Source organism: Hemicordylus capensis, chromosome 3, assembly GCF_027244095.1.
Source record: "Hemicordylus capensis ecotype Gifberg chromosome 3, rHemCap1.1.pri, whole genome shotgun sequence".
NCBI classification, from domain to species: domain Eukaryota; kingdom Metazoa; phylum Chordata; class Lepidosauria; order Squamata; family Cordylidae; genus Hemicordylus; species Hemicordylus capensis.
In genome coordinates this window covers 33,596,925-33,620,176 of record NC_069659.1, presented here as the reverse complement: position 1 = coordinate 33,620,176, position 23,252 = coordinate 33,596,925, and the positions used below count along the sequence as shown (strand labels likewise).

The 23,252-nt window shown below is 42.5% G+C and overlaps 1 protein-coding gene across 10 annotated transcripts in view; it reads right to left on the bottom strand.

The window, feature by feature from the left end:
- Window positions 1–1,801: 1,801 nt before the first annotated feature.
- PARP4 (poly(ADP-ribose) polymerase family member 4) overlaps window positions 1,802–23,252 on the bottom strand; it is a 124,530-nt gene continuing 103,079 nt past the window's right edge. For 9 of the 10 annotated variants that reach the window (XM_053307714.1, XM_053307719.1, XM_053307715.1 and 6 more), the window contains 7 exons: window positions 23,036–23,107; window positions 22,116–22,529; window positions 19,418–19,486; window positions 18,074–18,190; window positions 14,596–14,695; window positions 9,244–9,373; window positions 1,802–4,800 (listed from right to left, as the gene is read on the bottom strand). In XM_053307714.1, coding sequence (XP_053163689.1) covers window positions 4,668–4,800; window positions 9,244–9,373; window positions 14,596–14,695; window positions 18,074–18,190; window positions 19,418–19,486; window positions 22,116–22,529; window positions 23,036–23,107 — 1,035 coding nt within the window. In that variant the 3' untranslated portion in view covers window positions 1,802–4,667. The remainder of the gene's footprint in view (window positions 4,801–9,243; window positions 9,374–14,595; window positions 14,696–18,073; window positions 18,191–19,417; window positions 19,487–22,115; window positions 22,530–23,035; window positions 23,108–23,252) is intronic. The other variant, XM_053307723.1, reaches the window with a different exon arrangement.

The window sequence follows — 23,252 nt, the reverse complement described above, 5'->3', positions numbered from 1 at the left end:
AGATATTCCCCTTGGGGATGGGGCCGCTCTGGGAAGAGCATCTGTATGCTTGCATGCAGGAGGTTTCAAGTTCCCTCCCCTGGCATCTCCAAGATAGGGCTGAGGGAGACTCCTGCCTGCAACCTTGGAGAAACCGCTGCCAGTCTGTGTATACAATACTGAGCTAGATGGACCAAGGGTCTGACTCGGTAGAAGGCAGCTTCCTATGTTCATTTTCACTTAACTGTCCTCACTGTGTGTTGGTTTTGCTCTGAATGCTCTTGAACACAATCCACATACCACTATTTTTTTTTAACCAGTGGTTAGAGCACGACAATATGTTTTTATTTAATCATTTCTATTGGTGGAAAATTTAAAAAACAGATCATGCAGTCTTCCTGGAAGTAGAATTAGAGGAAATCTGCCATGTTGATTAGCACTTCATAAAACTCACCTTCCAAAATCTCTGAAAAACCATCAAAAGGATCTCTGAGAAGACTAGATGACTGGACAAACAATTAGGATTTAACAAAATCCACTTTCAAACAAAAAGTTTCTGAAGTTCCCATATACACTAGTGGGGTCTAAATTGTCTGTTACCACCCCACAAAGGTATTGGGAGCAGTTCAATAGGTGGGGGTGGGAGTAAAATCAAAGTTAGGAATTATGAGGAAATAAATTAAAAATAAGACAGAATAATTATAATTCAATCATATCTATGGCAGGGCCAGATCTGGAATACTGTACAGTACTGGTAGACCAACCTCAAAAGAGATGTGAGAATTTGAGACACATAAGCAAATTTAGACAGATTAATGAAAGTCAGGGCAGATCTGTCAATGCAATACTTGCAATAGCTAAACATCAATCAAGCCATATTTAGAGGCAGTACTGTAATGTCCCTCGGATTAGCAGATGTGAAAGGCAAAAAGCAAGAGACAGCTTTCATCACCTTGCCTTGCTTGTGAGCTTCTGAAGGGCATCTGACTGGCTATTGTTAAAGTTAGGATGCTGGGCCAGATGAACTTCTGACCTAATCCAGCAATACAATTCTTATGACTTCATGTTGCAAACTTGGTTGCGATGATCTTGACTAGGACACCACCTAACTATACTCATTTATTTATTATTTATCATATTTATATACTGCCATATATAGATAGATAGATAGAGAGAGAGAGAGTGTACACAATCCAAGTTACAACAATTAAAACACTTTCACAGAATAAAAACAACATAGAACAAAACAATTAAACAGTTTAAAATTAGTTTTAATTAAAAGCCTGAGAAAACAGGTGTGTTTTAAGGGATGGAACATCCCTTATTTTGACAGGGAGTACATTCCAAAGCCCTGGGGCAGCCATAGAGAAGGCCCAGCCCCGAATTGCCACCAGCTCGTCTCGTTAGCTAACCGTAACCAGACATCCCCAGTTGATCTTAGTAGGTGGTAGGGTTCATGACAAAGAAGGTGCTCTAGCTGTTCAGGGCTTTGTAGGTAATGACCAGGTAATTTACAGAAACAAATGACATTATACAGTTTGTTTGGGGTCAACTAAGATTATTTCATGGGAAATCCCACTCCCCACCACCTAAAATTAAATATTAGTTCCCTATAGAGCATAAACTTCATCATGGGACTGATTTGCTTCAGTTCTCAAAAATCTTGCCATTTATATGTGTGTATTGTCAAGATGAGACTCTTTTATGTAAGAGGTGCAGCTGCCTGGAACGTGTAAATTCTCCAAGTCAACACCTCTTAAACACAAAACAAACACCCACTGGTAATACAGGGGTATTGTTTGGACAATTATTAGTAGGGCACTTATTCTCTTCTTTATATGACTTTTATTGTCTAACAAAATCTAATATAAACAGCATGATACAGAGGTTTGGTATAAAAGGCTCTTCTTGGAAAAGAAGAACAATTTTACAAAGAAGAGGCTTGTATCAAGAGAATAACTTGCCATCACCAAAAGGCTTGCATCAAATTAAACACTCAAATATAATCAATAACCAATCAAGGCTTGAAAAACTCTCTCCTAGCTTGCATACAAAAGGTGGCTCTTTAGCGCTCTCTGGCATCTCAAAAAAACATTCTTAAAATAATATAATAGAATTCAGCTATTGCTTCCAGTCTCAAAAGAAACTGGCTTCATCTTAAAATAGGTGATGAGTCCATCCTGCTACTTTAAAAGGCCATAGGTGAGACAGCTGTCTGTCTGACTGCCTGGTCAGCCCGTGAATCAAAATTCCTTCTGTGTGTGCTCTGGAGTCCTACACCCAGAGGTGAACCTAGATCATTTTGGAGCTTGGACCTAAAGGCCGTTGGAGCCCCCACCCCCTGCAAATTAAACATCATCATGCTTGGCTGGACAACCACACCACCTGGGACAGACTAAACAGGATTGTGGGGGGGGGGCAGGGGCTGTGGAGGCCCTGGACTTTGACCCTGAAGCCCAGGGGTAAGAGTGCCTCTGCCAACTTATTTATTTATTATTTCTCTGTGTAAACCGCCCTTAGCCATTTTTTGAAGGGTGGTATAGAAATCGAATGAATGAATGAATGAATAAAACACCTAATAATGGGGGGAGCTTTCATTCCAACAGTCCCTCCTAATTCAAAGCAATTATTTTAGTTTATATTAACCAGTCCTTGAAATGTTGCTCTGAGTGGAGAGACAGATATTGTTTTGCTTATGCACATTTTTTCTCCTTGTTAAGGCCAGACTGGTCTCTTAGCAGTGGTATGTAAAAACTTGATATGGTTACTACGAAGAAACTGGGAAACAGTTCATATATGCACAAAGGTTATTCTTTCCAGCTTCCACGCAGTTCTGGCACAAAAATGGCTCCCCTCATGTCAAGCAGGAAGGCCTGATTGTTTTTATCCAATACAGTATCATTCACAATTGACAGTACATCCATGTATTTTGTCATTTAAGTTTTTGTTTTTGTAACCAACTTTAAAAAGTGAAGTGCAACTCATCACTAAAGAGTCCTTTTCTAGGACCAATGTGACAATAAACCACACTGCAGATGAGACAAGCAATATATTTTATTACATCAATTGCTGTTCCAAATTGCTGTTCCAATTGCTGTTCCATGTTAGAAGCAAGCTTTTGAGCGACACATGACATACCTCTCCTTTAGGCATATGTATTCAAAGCCAAGAAGAAGAAGTAGAAGAAGAAGAAGAATATGATGTATGGCTGGCTAGTTGGCTGGTATGCTAGTTATAATTTGATAGCTGAATGCTCTTTGAAGACAAAAAGTGGGAAGGTTTTAAACAGGGACTGTTTGGGTCAAGTTACAAACAGGCCTTGCAGGAGGCAATAGAATCTACAACTTCCTAATCAAGGGTATTCTCATAAAATGTAAGAATTTTATGTTAAGGACGTTTTAAGAGAGCTAGCAGCTTATTGCAGGAAATAAAATCTGGATTGTTTGTTTAACTGTCTTTCCTGCCATTTAATGTATCCAGTAGCAATTTCAAATGGAACACACATCAGCCAAAGGAACAGAAAGTCAGCTCATATCACATCTCTCTAGTTTAATCATAAAAGGGCCATTTCATAGTGTGTTAGGCACATTACTTGGGTAACAAATCTGACTTAAGTTTAGCAGGGGCAGCCCAAGACACTTTTGCTGCCTGAGGCAATGACACCCGCCCCTGCCCCCCACCTGCAGGAGGGTGCTTAGTATTCTCAGGCCACAATGCTGAGACAGCAAGAGCATGTGGACACTCTCAGATTATGCCACCAAGTCAGGCAATGGCGACAGGGCCATTCCTAGCTCCTGCTTGGGGTGGGAGAGAAAAGAGGCGGCACACCCCAGCAGGGTGAGGAAGGAAAAACCAACATGCCCCAATGGAAGGACAGTGACCGCAGGTGCCAGGGAGCCTGTGGGGTGGCACCTGTGATGGCTTGCTGCCCTTGTACCCGTCCCCCTCCGCCATGCCTGAGGCAAATGTCTCACACTACCTCATGGCCCTCCTCATGGAAGGGCCACCCCTGATATGTAGATTAATAAAATGAGTTTTAAACATGTTTCTTCACCGAATCTACTGTACTATCAGCTATATTCAAGAACAGCATCTTCACATTCCTTTCCACTCAGAAAAGCTCCATCTGCAAGAAGAGCTCTGCATCATGAACATCTATGTATGTGGACTACCTTGAGTCAGAGATGTTTCACAGATTGTCATTTAAATTGCAATAAAGTTATAGGCACAAATAATGTAATCTAAAGTCCCTGAAAAATCGCTCATAAGAATTAATGTTCATTTTGGAATGAACTACCAGCTGGAAATATCCAGAGCCAAAGCACTGAGAGGGATGGGAGTTAATTTTTCATGCAAATATTACTGAACATTGAATTGGAAAACAGAATGAGGTTAGAGAAGATTAGGTTGGCAGAGAATAAAGAGTTGTTAAGGGGGAAGAGACCGGATGGTTCAAACTACCATTTTAGATTTTATAGGTTCATGAATTTCTATTATCTTGGTGAAAATCAGGACAATGAAAAGCTACACAGACAGCAAACAAAAACTTCATCAATTAAGATCAACTAATGCCTACAAATTTATGAAGATAATGAAATAGGCAATAGTGCTATTGACTTGCTAGTCAAAACCATTTTGATTTAAGTACTAAAGGCAAGGATAAGGAGGCGGTGAAGTGTTGGTCTCAATTACACTAAACACAGAAGCTTCTTAGTGGCAGAATCCCAGTCCTTCCCAAGTTCAAGACGCTGACAAATAGATGGAAATTGTCGGTCAGTTCTTCTTGCCCATTCAACTGCTTTCTTTACTAATGTAAGTGCCCTGTGGACAGCAGTGTAAAAAAGAAATATTACTACATTGATTTGAAAACAGCAGTTTGGCTAGAGTCACTGATCACTTCCTTTCCACAAACCTCAATACAATAAATGTGGCACCTGAAAAAGTACATTCTAGAATCTTCTCCAACCTCTGTTAGTTTCAGTGCTGGTTGTGAAGACTGTGGATTGTAGATGCCGTGATATGTATATGGCCGAATTACAACAAAGTGCTCTTAGCAGGTCCAGAACTGGGCCCCCTTGAAACACGTCCTGCCCCACGGACTCCTAAGGAAGTGTGCACTATGGACGTATCTGCCCATAGGAGGGTTCAGGAATAGGGCAGTGTTCATCACTGTAGCTAGAAGCCTCATAGGGAGACCAGCCAAGGAAGCCTAGCAGCTGTTCCCCATCTCACAGAAGCCCAAACTGGGGCACTGACACCTCAAAAGAGCTTCCCTTATTAATTATTTCTTGTTTACACAGTCAGACAGGTGTTATTGACTGGTTTGTTTTATCCAGACATCGAGTCCTTCCCAAGGACCTGGGATGGCTGAATTCTATTATCAATGTTGTTGCTGTTATTATAGATATTGTCGTAGAATATAGGCTGTTCCCAGTAAAGTTGCTTTTTTTAATTGGCTGATGGTGATTTCTGTGGCCCCTATGGTGTTGAGGTGCTCTTCAAGTTGTTTTGGAATTGCACCTAGGGCGCCAATTACCACTGGGATTATTTTGGTCTTTTTCTGCCACAGCCTTTCAATTTCAATGTGTAGATCTTTGTATTTTGTGATTTTTTTCTATTTCTTTTTCTTCTATTCTGCTATCCCCTGGTATTGCTATGTTGATTATTTTAACTTGTTTTTTCTTATCATCATCATCATTAACATTTCTAACCCGCCCTATACCCAAAGGTCTCAGAGCAGGTTACAATAAAACCAATATAAAACAATTAAAATACAACATCATAAAATCAAAAATACAGCCAAAAACAACAACAAACCAGTGCCTGAGAGGGGAAGAACCACTACATCTCTAGTCAAAGGCCAGGTAAAGATGTGCGTCTTCACCTCTCAGCACTCCTGAGCAGAGACCCCAGGGCAAGGCAGCCATGTCTCACCTATCACCTAATTGCTGTTCCCCTGAGCCATGTACAATGACCATGTAGTGATGTCAGTTCAGTCATGTCTGTCGAGCAATCCAAAATACCCAGAAACAATATCTAAAATTGCTGGAGTCAACATCCTACCTCCATTTCAGGAAATCCAACTTTTGGGTAATGTCTAGCTACCCTAACACCCATTGTTCTCGGTCAGGAGTCACCCCGAGAAACCATTAACCTAGGAAAGTACTCTTCAGCATATAGCTTCATTACACAAAGCATCTTTTATCTTATAGAAGTGACAAGCAGAACCCCCTCCAATTTGCATAATCTCTGGGATCCATCTTGGAGACTGTGACCCTCTACTCCCTCATTATCATACCCCTACCTTCTCCGCTGAGGAGCCAGGCTTCCCTTCCTTCATGTAGGGACAGGTAGTACAGGAGACTTCTTCTGCCCCTGGGCCTCCCCCCATCTTTCTCTGGTTCCTCCTTCTCTGGTGTGGCTGAGAGTGTGTGTGTGTGTCACTGGCAGGCTAGATAAGGAGGTTCCTCCTCTTTCTCCAATTCAACTGCCTAATTCCTAGCAGCCTCCCGTGGTTCACAGAGGCTCAGCCCGTGCATTCTCCCTTCTATCTGGGAATTAGCAGCCACTCTCCCATGCAGGGAAGGGGGCTGTTTCCTTTATTTTCCCTTAGTTTCTCTGAAGCACTGGATCAAACAGGCACCATCGTTTCCCTTCCCCATCTCTGTCAGTGACATACTTGGATTTATACTTGCAGGAGACATAAAGCACTGAGCCCGGATGTGGGGGAACCCCGAGAATCAGGAAGGAGAAGGGAGAAAGAAGGCATGTCACGCGGGGTGGGAGCACCTGGGTGATTGTCACTGCTTCTCCAGCCACCCACAATGGCTGGCACCAGCCTTGGCAGGGCCAAGTATAGGCCTTGCCGGAATTCGAGTACGTCTTGCAAGATCTCGGGGAACTCTTGCAAGACTTTGAAACAGCTTGAGACTTGCTCTGATTGCCAGGGGCTCTTTAAGGGAGAGCTGGCCAATGATGAGAGGCTGGATAGTGAGGAGGGCTCATCCTGGCAAGAGCCAGATGACTCTCTGGATGGCTCAGGGCTGCAACTTCTACCGGGCACTGTGAATTGAACAGGCCCAGAAGGGGGAAGACAATCTGACCAAGAGGACTCTGAGGCCTGGCTGTTCCCTTTCTGGTCCCCTATGTACCACCAGACACGATCCCGACGTAGAGCCCAACACTGGACACAGATCCATCAAAGTGTTTGTGTCACATGGGAATTCCCTCTTCAATATTACAGTCAAGCCTCTTGTTTTGTATTCAATAAAGAAACATTATTTTGATTTAAGCCTGTGGCTGTGACTTTCTTGGGAAACTGCCTGCTTTATAACCACATGCAAAGATCCCACAAGTGGGGTAAGAGTTCCCTGTGTAATACTGCCATTTAGGAAAATATAGGGGGAGAAAGTGCCATGGCACTCTAAGATGCAGATAACAAAGCAGGGGAGAAATATCAATAATACTGCAACTGAAACCCATAGACGGACACAAATTTCCTTCCACTGTTAGCTACATAATGACTCCACCTGCCCACCTGCCCCCGCCCACTCCAGCAAGGACTTGGTCTGTCAGGTCTGTGAATTTTAGTTTCGTGCATTTGATATCCACCATCTCTTTTTTAAATTGATACTGTATTTTATTATTATGCATTTTATTTATTTTTAACTGTAAGCTGCCTTAGACTTTTAAAATGGAATAATAATAATAATAATATTTAGAAGTTGCACCAGGGATTTAAATAAACTTGAAGATCTAAACTGAATGGCTTTTGAAAGACCCAGTCACTTTGATGGAACGTGTTTACCTGGTAGCTGAGATCATCACTGTAGAATGCCCTTTTCTAAGTTCCCTCACCTGAGGAAGTCAGGTTGATAATAACTGGAGAGACATCCTCTGCCATGATTATGGCCCGACTATGGAAATCCTTCTTTGGGGTGATTCACCTAGCACCTGAATTGTTATATTTTTAGGTGCCAGGCAAAGTCTCCCCTGTTTACTCAAATCTCAGGTAGATTTTTATAACCCAAAAACCAATTTACTGGTTGTGAGCTGTTCCCTGCCCCCCTCTTTGCCTCTAAATAGTGCTCTTAATTGCTGCCTCCGGTGGTCTTTTGCTGCTCCTGTTAATTGCATAATTCTCTATAATAGCAATTCATCTTTTTGGTTTTTTTTAAATGGCTGCTTGCATGATGCTTTATTGTAATGCTGTAACTGCCTAGGATGCCACTTCTTGGGAAGAATGTGGCATACATTTTCCAAATAGGTACATGTTTCCCAAAAGCAAGTGTCAAAACACAATAGTCGTTTGTTTGTTTCATTATACCCCAAAAGGGAAGTCAAGATTTAATTTTCTCTCTTGTGCGTCCAAGTGTACAAGAACCTGTGGTGTGCACAACTATGGGAACCACAGCAAAGTTTGGAAGAAGCTTAAACACCTTTCAAACATTCGCCTGTTGGCAAACAGAAGAAGCCTGAAGAGTTCCTATGCAGCACATTCCAGTGTGCCTGTCACCCCACTCTGAAGCCAGAGTGGCTTCAGTGACCCCTCAGACAACTACTCCCAGTGCTGGCTTGTTGCTGTATGCCACTGGAGATAAACTGGCAACAAGCCACCCTGCCCCCGTCACTGGCTCCATCCTGGAGTGGGAACCAGTGCTGAAGCAGCCCCAACTACCCACGGTCCTACCCTGCCTTCCAAGCTGAGGTGCTGCTGTCTTTTCCTTCCCAAGAACACACCTGCACTTCTGTCGCTCGTTTGCATGGTGCACTCTGCAGCCAGGAGGCTGCTTAGCTTTTCTGCTTCTGGCTGCTGCACTAGCAGCAACTCTCTTCCTCTCCCCCAAACTCAATTCCCTTCTCTCCACACATCATACTTTTCTGCATCCCCAGACAAGCATGACCCTTCAAGGGAAGGGGATTCAGTGGGAATGACAAGAGAGGCAGAGGCAGCGAGCTGGAGGACCCACATGCACCATGCTACCTATTTGCCACTGCTGACGGAACCATGTGCCCTGCGGGAGGCAGTGTAGAGCATGTGGGTGGCTGCCTGGGTTCTCCGGGGCTGATCACACCTGGAGATGTTCCCTTTAATATCTGAGCATTGGATAATGTGTGGTAGTTAGCTCCCACATTTGTCTCTACAACTATCATCTGCTTCAGGCACATGAAGGGGCTAGGGCTAGGGGCCCGTCAGTATCTGATTAAATGTGCTTTGCTTTTAGAGAAATGTCCTGAAATTTTAACTCTGCTTCCAACACATACCATGATTCAGGAGAGTCGCCGAGTTGCATTAGAGATTTGAAAATCAGGCCTTCCAGTTTCCAATAACGTATAATTTCGAGTACCAGAAGTGTAGCTATCAGCTGCGATAGCTTCTCTTTTCCCTTGGGACCTAAATAAACAAAAATTAGTATGTAAATACCATTAACTGGCTATGTTTCAAATTAAAAGAATGATTTTGTTCTCATTATTATCGTCATCTCTTCTTTACAAAGCACTTAAAAACATTATGCTCAGTACAGGAATTTAAAAACCACAGGCTGATATCCTGATTAAGTACCTGTGCAACTGAAGGAGTGCTGATACTTTTGAAAAGTTCAACTAACTCAGCTTCACTGCAACCTCCCCTTCCCCAGCATGTGTTCTGTGTGACCCAAAAGCATATCCCTGAGGGTCATGCAGCCCTTAGGGACATATTTTTGGGTGACACAAAGGGCTTCCAGGGGAGGGAGAGAGGTAGTTGAAATTCTCTCTCGCACAAACATGCACTGGTGGCAGTGTTCACCTGGAACTCTTCAGAAGCACTGGTGCTGCTCCTGTAGCATTGGTGCTTTTTTAGTCATGATGTCAGCCACAGTCCCTGCTCACAGGTTTACAATTTAAGGTGACAGAACACATTGAGGAGAAGGAAAAGGAATGTAAAAGGGGAGGAGGGGTGGTCATGGAATCGACCAGAGAGAAGGTAACCTTGGACTTAATACTGAGTGGTCCACAGAACCTGGTACGAGATGTCAGTGTCATGGAACCTTTAGAGAACAGTGACCATAGTGTGATCAAATTCAGCATATATGCAAGGAGAGAATTGCCAAGGAAGTCTAACACAGACACTTTGAACTTCAGAAGAGGAAACTTCTCTAAAATGAGGAGTTTGGTGAAAAGAAACCTGAAATGGAAAATCAAGAGAGTAACTTTGCTCCAGAATGCTTGGAGTTTATTTAAAAACAACATTAACAGAAGCCCAGTTGGAATGTATACCAAAAAGGAGGAAAGGTACCACCAGGTTCAGGAAGATGCCAGCATGGCTAAAAAGTCAAATCAAGGAAACTATAAAGGGGAAGAATTCCTTTAGAAATTGGAAGGCCTTCCCAAATGAAGATAACAGAAGCGAGAACAAACTCTGGCAAAAAAAATGCAAGGAGACAATAAGGGAGGTGAAGAGAGAATATGAGGAACATTTAGCTAAAAGCATCAAGGGGAATAACAAAAGCTGTTTAAATAGATGAGGAGGAAATGGAAGGGATTATTAAGGAGGATATGGAGACCATGGAGAAGCTAAATGGGTTCTTTGCATCTGTCTTCATGGCAGAGGATACTGAGCCTATACCTGTGCCTGAACCGAGCTTCTCAGGGACACGGGCTAAAGAACGGAGTCAGACAAAGGTGACGAGAGATGACATTCTAAACTGTCTAAAAAAATTAAAAATTAACAAATCACCAGGGCCAGATGGCATCCACCCGAGTGTCCTTAAAGCACTCACATGTGAAATTGCTGACCTCCTTGCAAAAATATATAACTTATCCCTACAATCAGTCTCTGTACCAGAGGAATGGAAAGTAGCCAATGTAACACTGATTTTCAAAAAGGGATCTGGGGAGATCAAGGAAATTACAGGCTGGTTAGCTTAACTTTTGTTATCTATGTAAATCTATGGAAAGCATTCTCAAAGCTAAAATTGTTAAGCATATAGAAGAACAGGCTCTGCTGAAGTAGAACCAGCATGGCTTCTCCAAAGGTAAATCTTGCCTCACCAACCTTTTGGAATTCTTTGAAAGTGTCAACAGCTATGTGCAATGCGCTCTATGTGGGGTTGCCTTTGTATGTAGTCCGGAAACTACAGTTGGTCTCTGGGTCATCTCGGAGAGACCATATTACTCCTGTATTGATAGAGCTACACGGGCTGCCAATAAGTTTCCAGGCAAAATACAAGGTGCTGGTTATAAACTATAAAGCCCTAAACAGCTTGGGCCCTGGGTATTTAAGAGAATGTCTTCTTCGTCATGAACTCCACCGCCCACTGAGATCATCAGGAAAGGTTCTTCTGCAGTTGCCATCGGATCATCAGATGGGTACTTGGAGACGGCCTTCTCCGCTGCCGCCCCGAAGTTTTGCAATGCGCTCCCTGCTGAAATAAGGGCCTCCCCATCTCTGAGAACTTTAAACAAATCTTTAAAACAGATTTGTTTTAAAATCTGACTGTCGGGAGTTCCTACCCTCCCCCGCAAGACAGGGTTGTGTACCCAGCCAAACGGCAGGGCGCCAAGGCAAGCCGGGGGCTCCAAACGCCAAGGCCACCCCAGTAATTACCTCTCAGGAGTCAGGGAGGGCTCAGAGAGAAGTGCAACAGCTGCTGGGGGATGGGCGGGGACAGCCCAGGAGACAGCAGCTTGGTGGAGAGGGAATAGCAATGATATTAACTCCACAGCTGCAAACAGGTGCAGGAATATTAAGGAAGGGGGTGGAGTTAGAGAACAAGTCCCATTTGGGAGCCAGGGGTTGGCTGGCCATGACACTGGCCTAGCCAGGGAAGGCAGAGCAGGTTGGGAGTGGGGAGGAGTGTCTGAAATGCAGGGCTCTATTTAAGCAAGGGGCTGCCAAGGATGAGAAGATCGGCCGGGACGGGTCTGTTGGTCTGACTGTCTCCCGGGGAGGAGATCAGACCTTTTTGCTCCTGCTGATAGGAGAAGAAGGGAGTGAATGAACTTCCCTCCTTCTCCAGCTCTGAGGCCGTGCCCACGCCTAGAATTTAGTGCTGGAGGGCAGAAGGTTTGCCTTGGAGAATTCCTTGCCCCAGGAACGCTGACGCTGACGCATCTGTTCACCCAGGCTTTTAATTAAAGATTCTTTTAGTAGTTTTAACATTGTTTTAAAATATTCTTTTAAAATTTTAAGTTGTAATGTATTAACTTTTTCTGCTGTCATTTATTTTTAAGTAATGTTTTAATTTTTCTGTTGTCATTGATCTTATTTTGTTGTAAACTGCCCAGAGACGTAAGTTTGGGGCGGTATAAAAATATGTTTAAATAAATAAATAGTTCCCCATCAAAGACTCTTGAGAAAACTTAGCAGTCATGGGATAAGAGGACAGGTGCATGTGTGGATTGGTAAACAGTTGAAGGGCAGGAAACAGAGGGTAGGTATAAATGGATAATTTTCTAAATGGAGGGAAGTAAGAAGTGAGGTCCCCCAGGGATCTTTACTAGGACCAATGCTTTTTAATTTATTCATAAATGATCTAGAAGTTGGGATAAACAAAGAGGTGGCCAAATTTGCTGATGATACCAAACTATTTAGGATAGTAAAATCCAAAAGAGATTGCGAGGAGCTCCAAAAGGATCTCTCCAAACTGTGGGAATGGGTAACAAAATGGCAGATGTGGTTCAATGTTAGCAAGTGTAAGGTGATGCATATTGGGGCAAAAAACCCCACATCCAGCTTAACATATATATATGTTGATGGGGTCTGAGCCGTTGGTGACTGGCCAGGAGAGAGATCTTGGGGTCATAGTGGACAGCTCGTTGAAAATGTTGACACAATGTGCGGCAGCTGTAAAGAAGGCCAATTCCATGCTTGGAATCATTAGGAAATAGATTGAAAATAAAACTGCTAATATCAGAATGCCCTTATACAAATCTATGGTGCAGCCACATTTGAACCACATACTGTTCTGGTCACTGTATCTTAAGGAAATTATAGAACTAGAAAAGGTGCAGAAGAGGACAACCAAGAGGATCAGAGGCCTAGAGCACCTTCCTTACGAGGCAAGGCTACAACACCTGGTGCTTTTTAGTTTAGAAAAAAAGACAACTGAGGGGAGACATAATAGCAGTCTATAAAATTATGCTTGATGTGGAGAGAGTGGAGAGAGATAATTGTTTATCCCTATTATATAACACTAGAACCAGGAGTCCTCCTATGAAACTGATTGCCAAGAAATTTAGGACTGACAAAAGGAAGTACTTTTCCACACAATAAATAATTAACCTGTGGAATTCTCTGCCACAAGATATTGTGAACGCCACCAGCCTGGATGGCTTTAATAAGGGCTTAGATGAATTCATGGTGGACAAGTCTATCAATGGCTGCTGGTCTTTGGGCTGTAGGCCACCTCCAGCCCAAGAGGCAAGATGCCTCTAAATACCAGTTGCAGGGGAGCAACAGAGAGAGGGCACACCTTCAGCTCTTGCGTATGGGTTTCCCAGCCAGCTACCAACCTCATACACTATCCACAAATGGGATCTGAATAGACTTAGATAGTTGGGAAGGATGCACTAAAACTACATATTTATGCTTTGGGCCACTGTGTGAAACAGAATGCTGGACCAAATAGGCCTTGGGCCTGATCCAGCAGGGCTGTTCTTATGTTCGTATGGGGTGAACTGGGATAAGTCAAGGTAAAAAGCTTCACATGCATATTTGAAGGAAGTGCTAGAATGTAAAAATATGGGAAGACAGTTGCATGTCAGGTGGAAGGGCATTCCAACGAAAGAGAGCTACATGGGGAAAGCGGTGCAAGTGGAGAATAGAGAGGGATGGGGAAAGCGGTGCAAGTGGAGAATAGAGAGGGATGGGGAAATCCTAAGCTGAACAAGAACCTTTATTGTATCTGTACAATAAAGGGTCTGTGGGACAGTATAAAGAGAAAAAGGATAGTGTAGATTTCGAAGAGCAAGACCGTGGAGTTACTTGAAAGTAATCTTAGAAATGTACAGTGAAGAGAAAAAATGAGGGGAAGCTAGTGAAAGGAGTGTTACAAAGGAGTAGTATGGTCAAAATGACAACCACGGGATATCAGATGAGCAGCAGCCTTTGGAACATCGTGAGGAGGTCTAAGAGTGGATTCAGGACAACCCACATGAGGAGCATTACAATAATCAATGGGGGGCATAATTAAGAGAGTGAGCTAAACATTTGGTATTGTCTGTAGAAAGGAAATCAGGTTCTAGACATATGTATTCTGTACACTGAAAACAAAAAGATTAAAAAACCTAGATAAGGGAGAAAAAGAAACAGAAGAATTCCAAACCGGAGCAGGACCAACAAGCTTTGTATTAGGTACCATTGTAGCCAATCTGTTATTTGAACCTTGACTATCCAAAGCTTTGGTGATCGGAGGACTTTTGTGTCTTTTCTACTAGCCTATGTAGTTTTATATTGGGTGTATTGTATGTAACCCTGATAAGCAACATTTCTGAAAACCAGAACTTCTGATTACTCAGCATGTTTTTGATGCCCAGTTAAATAAATAAATAACACAGAAGTTACCGCACTTTAAAGACTCTGTATGTATTCTGAAATACAAATACACTGCATAGAAGAATGAAACATGGATTTACCGAGTGACTGAATTCCATTTTTGGCAAGTGAAACATGGATTAAATCCACATCAAGATTCAAAAGATTCCCAAGCTCAGGGTTGAGCTGCCAAAAACCCTCCTGTGGAACAAACAAAACAAAATGGTTAAATGAACTGCGGCGGGTGGGGGATCATTTTGTGCAAATGTTTTAACTGGAAATATCAAGATTTAATTGGTTAAATTTATTTTAAAATGTTTGGGTCACTTTTTTAAAAAACAAGGAAATGAAAACAAACAACTCTGAAATAGTCTTAAAACTAAACAGCAGAGCTGCTTCATCAGCCTGGAAGCCTGGGCAGACCACAGCGCACAGAGCAACAACATATAAGCAACGACACTCACAACCCCAGAAGTGCACACTCCATCACTGAGCCTCTTCTTCCTGTCAAAGTTCCAATATGCCAAGATGCGTGAGTCTGGACATCATGGCCAATCTCAGCATATCCTGTCCTACTTCCATCAGGGAACCCGACATCTGTAACTTACTTCATATCTCAGTTATAGATGTCGGATTCCCTGATGGAAGTAGGAGAGGATGTGCTGAGACAGCTGGGTTCAGATGTCTTGACTAATCTCAGCATATGAGAACCTGGGTGGGAACTAGAAGCTCGCACAGGGATGGTTGTGTGTGGGGGTGGGGGATGTGCACTCCCAGGGCTGCAGCTGGTTGTGCGTACCTCATGCACCACCATTACGTGTGAAGCCACCCACAGAAAGAGAGCAGCTAAGACCTCTGGAAAGCTGATTGACATTGGACTGGAAAAGGATGAATCTAAACAGAAATCCAGTGTACAGCTTCCCCAATCACTTGTTAGAGAGGACCTGATGAGTCTCTGACTGATGCATCTCAAGAAGGCACAGAGCTTGGCCAAAATGCCACCTCCTATAGTACATACCAAGCAGACATTCAGAAAGTACCATAGCTTCGCCTTTAACACCCCCAGAGAGCTTTTCTCCCTACTCCATTCAGACTGATGGCAATGCAAGGACTTTCTGGCTCTCAGCCTGAATGGAGGACAGATTGCCAGGCTGAAACTCTTCCTGCCTCCATGTGCTGTGCTACATTGCATTTCCTTGCATGCCAACGCAGAGCAAGAAGACGGAGAATGTCACTTGGTTGCCTCAGCATATGCTGACAAATTCCCTCCCTCAGAACAGAAAAAATCCAAGGCATATTTAGGGTGGACCTGAAACTGTTTGTGAACCATGCTGCTCTCCGCATTCCTTTTTCTCAGTTGGCTTAGTTCTAACTGGGGTAGCTGGCTTCTACGGCTCCCTTTGCTCAATGTTCCCTTCTCCACCTCCTAGTCAGAGGTGCCGCCATGATTTGCCTTGTTCTTGGACATACCCAGAAGATCTCTCAATATTGTATCCAGTGTCAGTGAGCTGCACAGTTCACCTGGCAAAATAATTAGTTATGGCTTCCATTTACAGACATGCTTGTAATATAAGACTTTTCAGATTTGAAAGAAGTTTGTCTTCAATGCTTGGGAGGAATCAAATACTTGATCCAGCTCTCTGGAATTTCTGCAACTGCTGGTGCTACTTTTGTCGGAGGTGCAAGCACTTGGTGTCAAACTGGAAAACTTTCTAGGGAGAAAAGTACTTCTAGAATCCAGTGCAAATTGTTTGGGGACCAAAGCTGGACACTGGATTTACTGCATGGTATTGATCGCACTTTCTTAGCAGCCCATTTGTCACAGATATCCCTTAGGTGCATCTGTAGCAAGTGATTGTGGACGGCTTGTGGACCAGTTAAATTTCTGTCTGGACATTTAGTATAGTAAGCGCTCTTTTAGGGAAACGCTGTGTCTTGTAGAGATGCATCTGGCACATATTTATAAGGTGTTTCGCTAGATGTGAGTGGGAGAGCTGCACCTTTTGAGTTTCTGCCTGGATGCATCTGTCCCCATCACAATGTCGATCTGAAAGACCAAGACAAAGTACAGGTGCTTTGTAGAATCTAATTTGTAAAGCCAGCATAATATATGAGACTGTACAAAGTCTTTTTTAACTACATGGTGCAGAAGTTAAGGTGACATAACTTGCAAAGTCCATGCTTTTTAGAGCATGAGTGGAAATTCTAAGCACCTTAACGCTAATGTTAAACCAAAAGTGATGGTTAGGGATGTGCACAAACCAAGGTTTGTGCGCTAGTTTAGTGTCATGGGGAGGGGAGGGGCAAGTGGGATCTTTTAAAAAAGGATTTCTGCTGCGATGGCACTGCTCCCAAGAACCTGCGCATGGTGCCAGCACGCACATGGCATCCTCACCTGAGCAGGCACCATGTGCGTGCCGGTTCCCACGTGGGAGCCAACGTGGGAACTGTGTGGGAGCCAACATATCCCTATTGATGGTGTTGTTTTAATATTCCTGCAAACACTACAAACTGACAAGTATTGCTCTAATACATTGATAGGCATGGGATATATTATTTCAACTAAAATGTTATGGAATTCTGAATAAATTCAAATTAGAATTGATATTATATCCGGCATGTTTTGAGAGGGTTTAGGGGTGTTGTTTTTTTTAACCATTTCATTTATTCTGTTTTTAAAAAACTATACCCCACCTTTTCCAAAACTGAACCAAGGTAGTACAGTACAGTTAGTAATAACATAAAATATAATACATTTTTTTAAAAAAAGATGAACTGAAATCCAAACTAACAAGGCAGGCCACACACCAACTAATGTTTTCCTCATGCAACTGTGGTGGGGCAATTTTTGTTCATCCTTTCTTCTGCAGCCCTCTGTACCTCCTAATAACATGTCCCTGAGAGTCCAACAATCCTCAAGGACATATTTTGGAGAGCCACAGAGAGAAGGGAGGGGGAATAGAAGAAAATCACCCCTCCCCCATTGCACACGTGAAACATTCCAAAAATGACCCTGAGCCATTTTTGGAAGAGTGGTATATCAATCAATCAATCAATCAATCAATCAATCAATCAATCAATCAAACAAAGTGCGTGCATGCATGCAATGTCAGCCTGGATGCTGGCCACTGATTAAAATTGTTGCTGGTGTCTATCTTATGATTAGATTGTGAGCCCTTTGGGGACAGGAAACCATTTTACTAATTATTCTGTGTAAACTGCTTTGGAAACTTTTGTTGAAAGGCAGCATATAAATATTCATAGCAGTTGTTCATAATATTCATAGTAGTTGTAGCAATAGTGGTAGTAGTCGTAAAACTACACTACCACATGGGACACCACAAAATCATACAGTTTTCTTTATTCCATTTTAGCTCCCTCATAAAGAACCTTTGATGGCTTGAAGTATATTGGCTACTTTCTATACTTTAAAAGATCAGCAAAAATAAAATAAGGTACTATTTGGTAAAAACTCCTTTTCTGCAGCCTCAGGGGATTGGTTCCTTGGGAACTGTAGTATAATGGTGAGCCCTTCCTCCCCGCCCCCCCCGCTCGTAACATGAAAACAGGAGAGTATACCTGATTCTGGATCTTAAAGAGCTGAGGCCAGGAAACAACGCTTAGTGGCTTTTGTATAGCCTTTTGTTTTTTACGTGGCTTCAACCATGTTTTAGCAAACGGGTTCGCATGAAAATCCTTTGAAGAAAGAGAGAAAATACATACTGTGAAAACTATTCCTTGGAGCTAGTTCTCAAAGGGTATGTGGAATGCACCTATAATTAATTCCACATGGCTGTAAGCTCCACAGCCCATCAGCAGGCTTGGACAGGCCCACAGGGCAACAAGGCATATTCCACAGAGCAACAAGGCATATTCAAGGCCCTGAGCCATTTTGGAAGGGCGGTATATAAATCAAATCAAATAATAAATAAATAAATAATATTCCCGATGTGCCCCACACACGGGGCACCCCTGCGCCCCACTCCACTTGGCAGCAGTGAATACTCACACCTTTAATTACCCATTCTGCTCAAAATGTGGCACCCTCCCCACGTACATTCCACCGCCCTCTCAGTGCCCCTAGTCCGGCCCTGCCCATCAGCACCAGTAAGCACAGCCATCCAGGCTGGAAACGCTGCCACTTACAGTGAAAATATCCTTGGGGAATAGGGAGGAGGAAAGGGGAGATATTGTTACCAGTCACTGGTCTGATCATGAGCCCAATCATGCGCTTCACTAAAGACTTCATTCTGTCACCCTTTAGTCATACTAAAGTCTACCCTGCTATAATACTAGAGAGAAGGATGTTCCCATTTGTCAAATAATAAGGTGATAAAAGGAAATGGGAACTGTGAATAAACCATACTTTTTAAAAAATGTGAAAATACCAGAATTAATCAATTAATACTTCTCAGAATTCATATAGTGATACCTTGCTATTCTGATATATTGTAATTGATTCTGTATATCACAGTTAGTCTGATACCGGTTTTGTGGACCCAGGTTTCTAACAACCTCGCTGAACAGCTTATAATGATTTAATTCCCTCTAGTTCTCTAAAGTACTCTGAGTTAGAATGCTCAAGTATCTGATAGAATTTAAAGTAGTATAAGATTCAAATAGTGATACCTTGCTATTCTGATTTATTGTAATTGATTCTGTATATCACAGTTAGTCTGAATTGCTCCAATATTTCAAATTCTGCTGAAAACGACTCTTCTACGACAGATCTGATAGCAGGATTGAACAGGGCAAGTCATACGAATAGTAACCGATCAAATAATATAGGAGGTACACCATTTATTATTCCCCTCTACCAAGAAAGACAGACAAGGAGGAGAAGGCAGCGAATGTCAGAAAATCTATGTTTGCTCACCGTAATCGATGGCATTTTACATTCAAAAAATGTATTGGAGCACTGACCTCTTTTTGTGCAGAGCCAAATAAGAAACCAATTTCCGCCTTGGAACCACTGATGGAAGCATCAGAACTCTGTGGAGTCAAAATTATTCCTTTAGACTCAAACTGGGTCCACACATTCTGTTTTTCTATACATTATTCTTCACATCCACAGGAAGGCTAGTAATAAATACTCAAACACTGAAGAGTTTTTATGAGAAGTATGTATGTCTCCATTCAAAAGAAGATTTCCAGAATGTGTGTCTGATTACCCATCACCACCACCACCACCACCCCAGGGCTGTTACAAGGACAAGTTTGCAGGAAATATGGAAACCTCCTTAGAGAATTGTGCAGAAATAGGTATGCTTGGGAGGCAACAATATTCTGCATCCCTTTTACTTACATACACAAAATATTCTCTTAAAATGTTGACAAGCAGAAAATGGAAGCAGAAAAAGGAAGGACCAAGATGAGGAAGAAAAGAATAAGGTGAAAGGGGCCCAGGATGAGGTGGCTCGAGTCTGAGGCCCGGGTCACCTAGAGAGGTACCGGACTTGAGAGACACAGAGAGTTGGGGAATAGGAAGAAAGGAGTAAGCTTGGTTATCACATCTGTACTGGGTTTAAGAGAGTGTTTGTTCCTCTGCCTTGCAGGCACCTTTAAGGGCTGTACTTGCAAGAGAAGTGTGCCTCTGGGACAAGCCGAATGGCTCTAGTGGGCTCCACAGACTACAATTATATATTGAGAAAGAGAGAAAGTCAGAAGAGAAAAAGGGGGAGTTTGTTGTAAACCTTCTCCCCTCTAAATCTTAGGTCCATTTGGGTGTATACATCTGTTCCTGAGGGCTGCATCATCATCATCATCATCATTAATTCGATTTCTATACCACCCTTCCAAAAATGGCTCAGGGTGGTTTACAAAGAGAAATAACAAACAAATAAGATGGCTCCCTGTCCCCAAAGGGCTCACATTCTAAAAAGAAACATAAGACACAAACCAGCAACAATCACTGGAGGTACTATGCTGGGGGTGGATAGGGCCAATTACTCTCCCCCTGCTAAATAAAGAGAATCACCACGGTAAAAGGTGCATGACTGAAAAGAGCTTTTGAAGAGAGGGGAGAGATGGAAAGAAATTGATCTCCAACCCCCTTCATGCCTAGAGTGCTGCATAAAGAACATAAGAACAGCCCTGCTGGATCAGGCCCAAGGTCCATCTAGTCCAGCATCCTGTTTCGTACAGGATCTGGTTTCACCCACCAGATGCCGCTGGAAGCCACAGGCAGGAGTTGAGGGCATGCCGTCTCTCCCGCTGATACTCCCCTGCAACTGGTACTCAGAGGCATCCTGCCTTTGAGGCTGGAGGTGGCCTATAGCCCTCTAACTAGTAGCCATTGATAGACCTCTCCTCCATGAAGTTATCCAAACCCCTCTTGAAGCCATCCAGGTTGTTGGCTGTCACCACATCTCATGGCAGAACATTCCACAAATTGATTATGCGTTGTGTGAAAAAGTACTTCCGTTTGTTGGTCCTAGATTTCCCATTAAATTAAATCAATTTAATGGGATGAACCCTGGTTCTAGTGTTATGTGAGAGGGAGAAGAATTTCTCTCTATCCACTTTCTCCACACTATGCATGATTTTATAGACCGCTATCATGTCTCCCCACAGTCGTCTTCTTTCTAAACTAAGAAGCTCCAGGTGTTGTAGTCTTGCCTCATAAGAAAGGTACTCTGGGCCCCTGATCCTCTTGGTTGCCCTCTTCTGCACCTTCTCCAGTTCTACAATGTCATTTTTTAGATGTGGTGACCAGAATGCCTTCAGTGCAGGGAAACCAAAGGCTTCTTGCAGACTCACAGGGCTCCAGGGCCCTCCTTCCAGTGATGGAAGGCTGAGCATCATGTAAGCCATTGTTTTTAAACTGCAGGTGGCAGGAGACTGTGCCTTCATTTAAGAGGTGCCACATATCTGCCTGATAACTCTTGAGCTGAAATACCATAAGATCAGGGTTCCCTCCACAAACAAGTAAAAGGCAATTTACTCTCCCCACACTTTTTAGGAGGGAGTGAACTCTGGAAAACTCCAAACCTGGGCCATAAGCATTGGAGCATCAAGTACTGGTGATACCGGTGGCATCTTCAAGGGAAGAACAAATAAGACCATTAGAAAATATGGAAAACCTCCCTAGAGGATGTTGTAGAATGGGTATACTTTGAAGGCAACAGTATTCAGCACCTCTTTTACCTAAATATACAAAAGAATGTCTTAAAAATACCAGAATTAATCAATTAATACTTCTCAGAAGAAGGATTCCTTATGAGGAACGGGTATGCCCATGTGGTGATGGAACAGTTGAGTCTATAGCCCATGTTTTATTGTACTGCACTTTTAAATCAAGATTCTTGTATTTCTCTTATAGCTTCTTTACTAAGAATTCTTTCAGGCCGTTCAGATGAGTTTGTTTTCTTCTTGCTGACCATGACTCTGATGTTACATATAATGTAGCCAAATCTTGTGTGGTGACCAATAGGATCAGACAGACTCCAAAACTTAATCCAATTGTTATACCTTCAGGATGAATTGTTATTCAATTCAATAAAGTTTTTTATCTGTCTACTTGGTATTGCTGGTCAGAGACTGAAATAAAACTGAACTGAACTACTTCTGAGAAGATCTATCTGTAAAACAATGTGCTAATAAGTACATAATAGTGACAAACCTTTGGCATTTCCTTTTCCCCATCATCCTTCCCTAATGTTGGTAAAAGTGCTCTTGATTTCTGTGGAGCTCGTGGACAAGCCCTAAGCGCCTTAAATGAACCAGCTGCATGCCCAGTTGGGGGAAGTGAGCTCAGCTTTCCTTGAAGATACATAAAAGGTGGAACTTCTTCTGATGCCAAAGCTGCTCCTGGTGGTTTTGCTGCTGGTTTTGCTTTTGCTTTTGCTGCTGCTGGTGGTGGTAATGTGGGCAATGGTATCATGCTGTCGCTCTCCTCATCTGAGGGATGCAAAAAATGGGGCTGCTCACTGAAGATACTCATTTTATTCTTCGATATTTGTGCTCGGGCACGGGCCAAATTCCGTGCGTAATCATAGGCAATAGCACCAGTACCAGGGGCAGAAACCTTAGACATCTGTGGAGTAAAAATTATTATTTTACTGTGTATAATGTTTTTATTATTATTAAACAGTATCAAATATAAAAATAGAACTAATCCATTCTAACAAATATATTATAATAATATCTCTTAAATCACTGAGAATAGTGAATGTGGATAAATTTGATTATGGACATTGTTATTCTGATGATTAATGAATAAAACCCATTTCTTTAGAAATTTGTCATTTTCGTTGAAATTTTTGTAATAGTCTAACTTACTGAAGAACACTACCGAACTGCTCCAATATTTCAAAATTCTACTGAAAATGACAATTCTAAATCAGAACTGAGAGCAGGAGCGAACAGGGAAGGTCGTATTAATACTACCTGATCAAATAATGTGGAGGTGCACCATTTCTTATTCGCCTCCACCAAGAAAGACTGACAAAGAGGAGAAGGCAGTGAGCACCAGAGATTCCATGATTGCTCACCGTAAATTGATATGGATTTACATTTAAGATACATTATTGGAGCACTGACCTCTTTTGGTGCAAAGCCAAATCCAGTGAAACCAGCTTGAGTCTCAGTACCACTGACGGAAGCCTTATAACTCTGTGGAGTCAAAATTATTCCTTTAGACTCAAACTGGGTCCACACATTCTGTTTTTCTATATATCATTCTTTGCAACCCTGGAAAAGCTAGTTAGAAATACTCAAACAATGAAGAGTTTTTGTGAGAAGTATGTCTCCAGTCAAA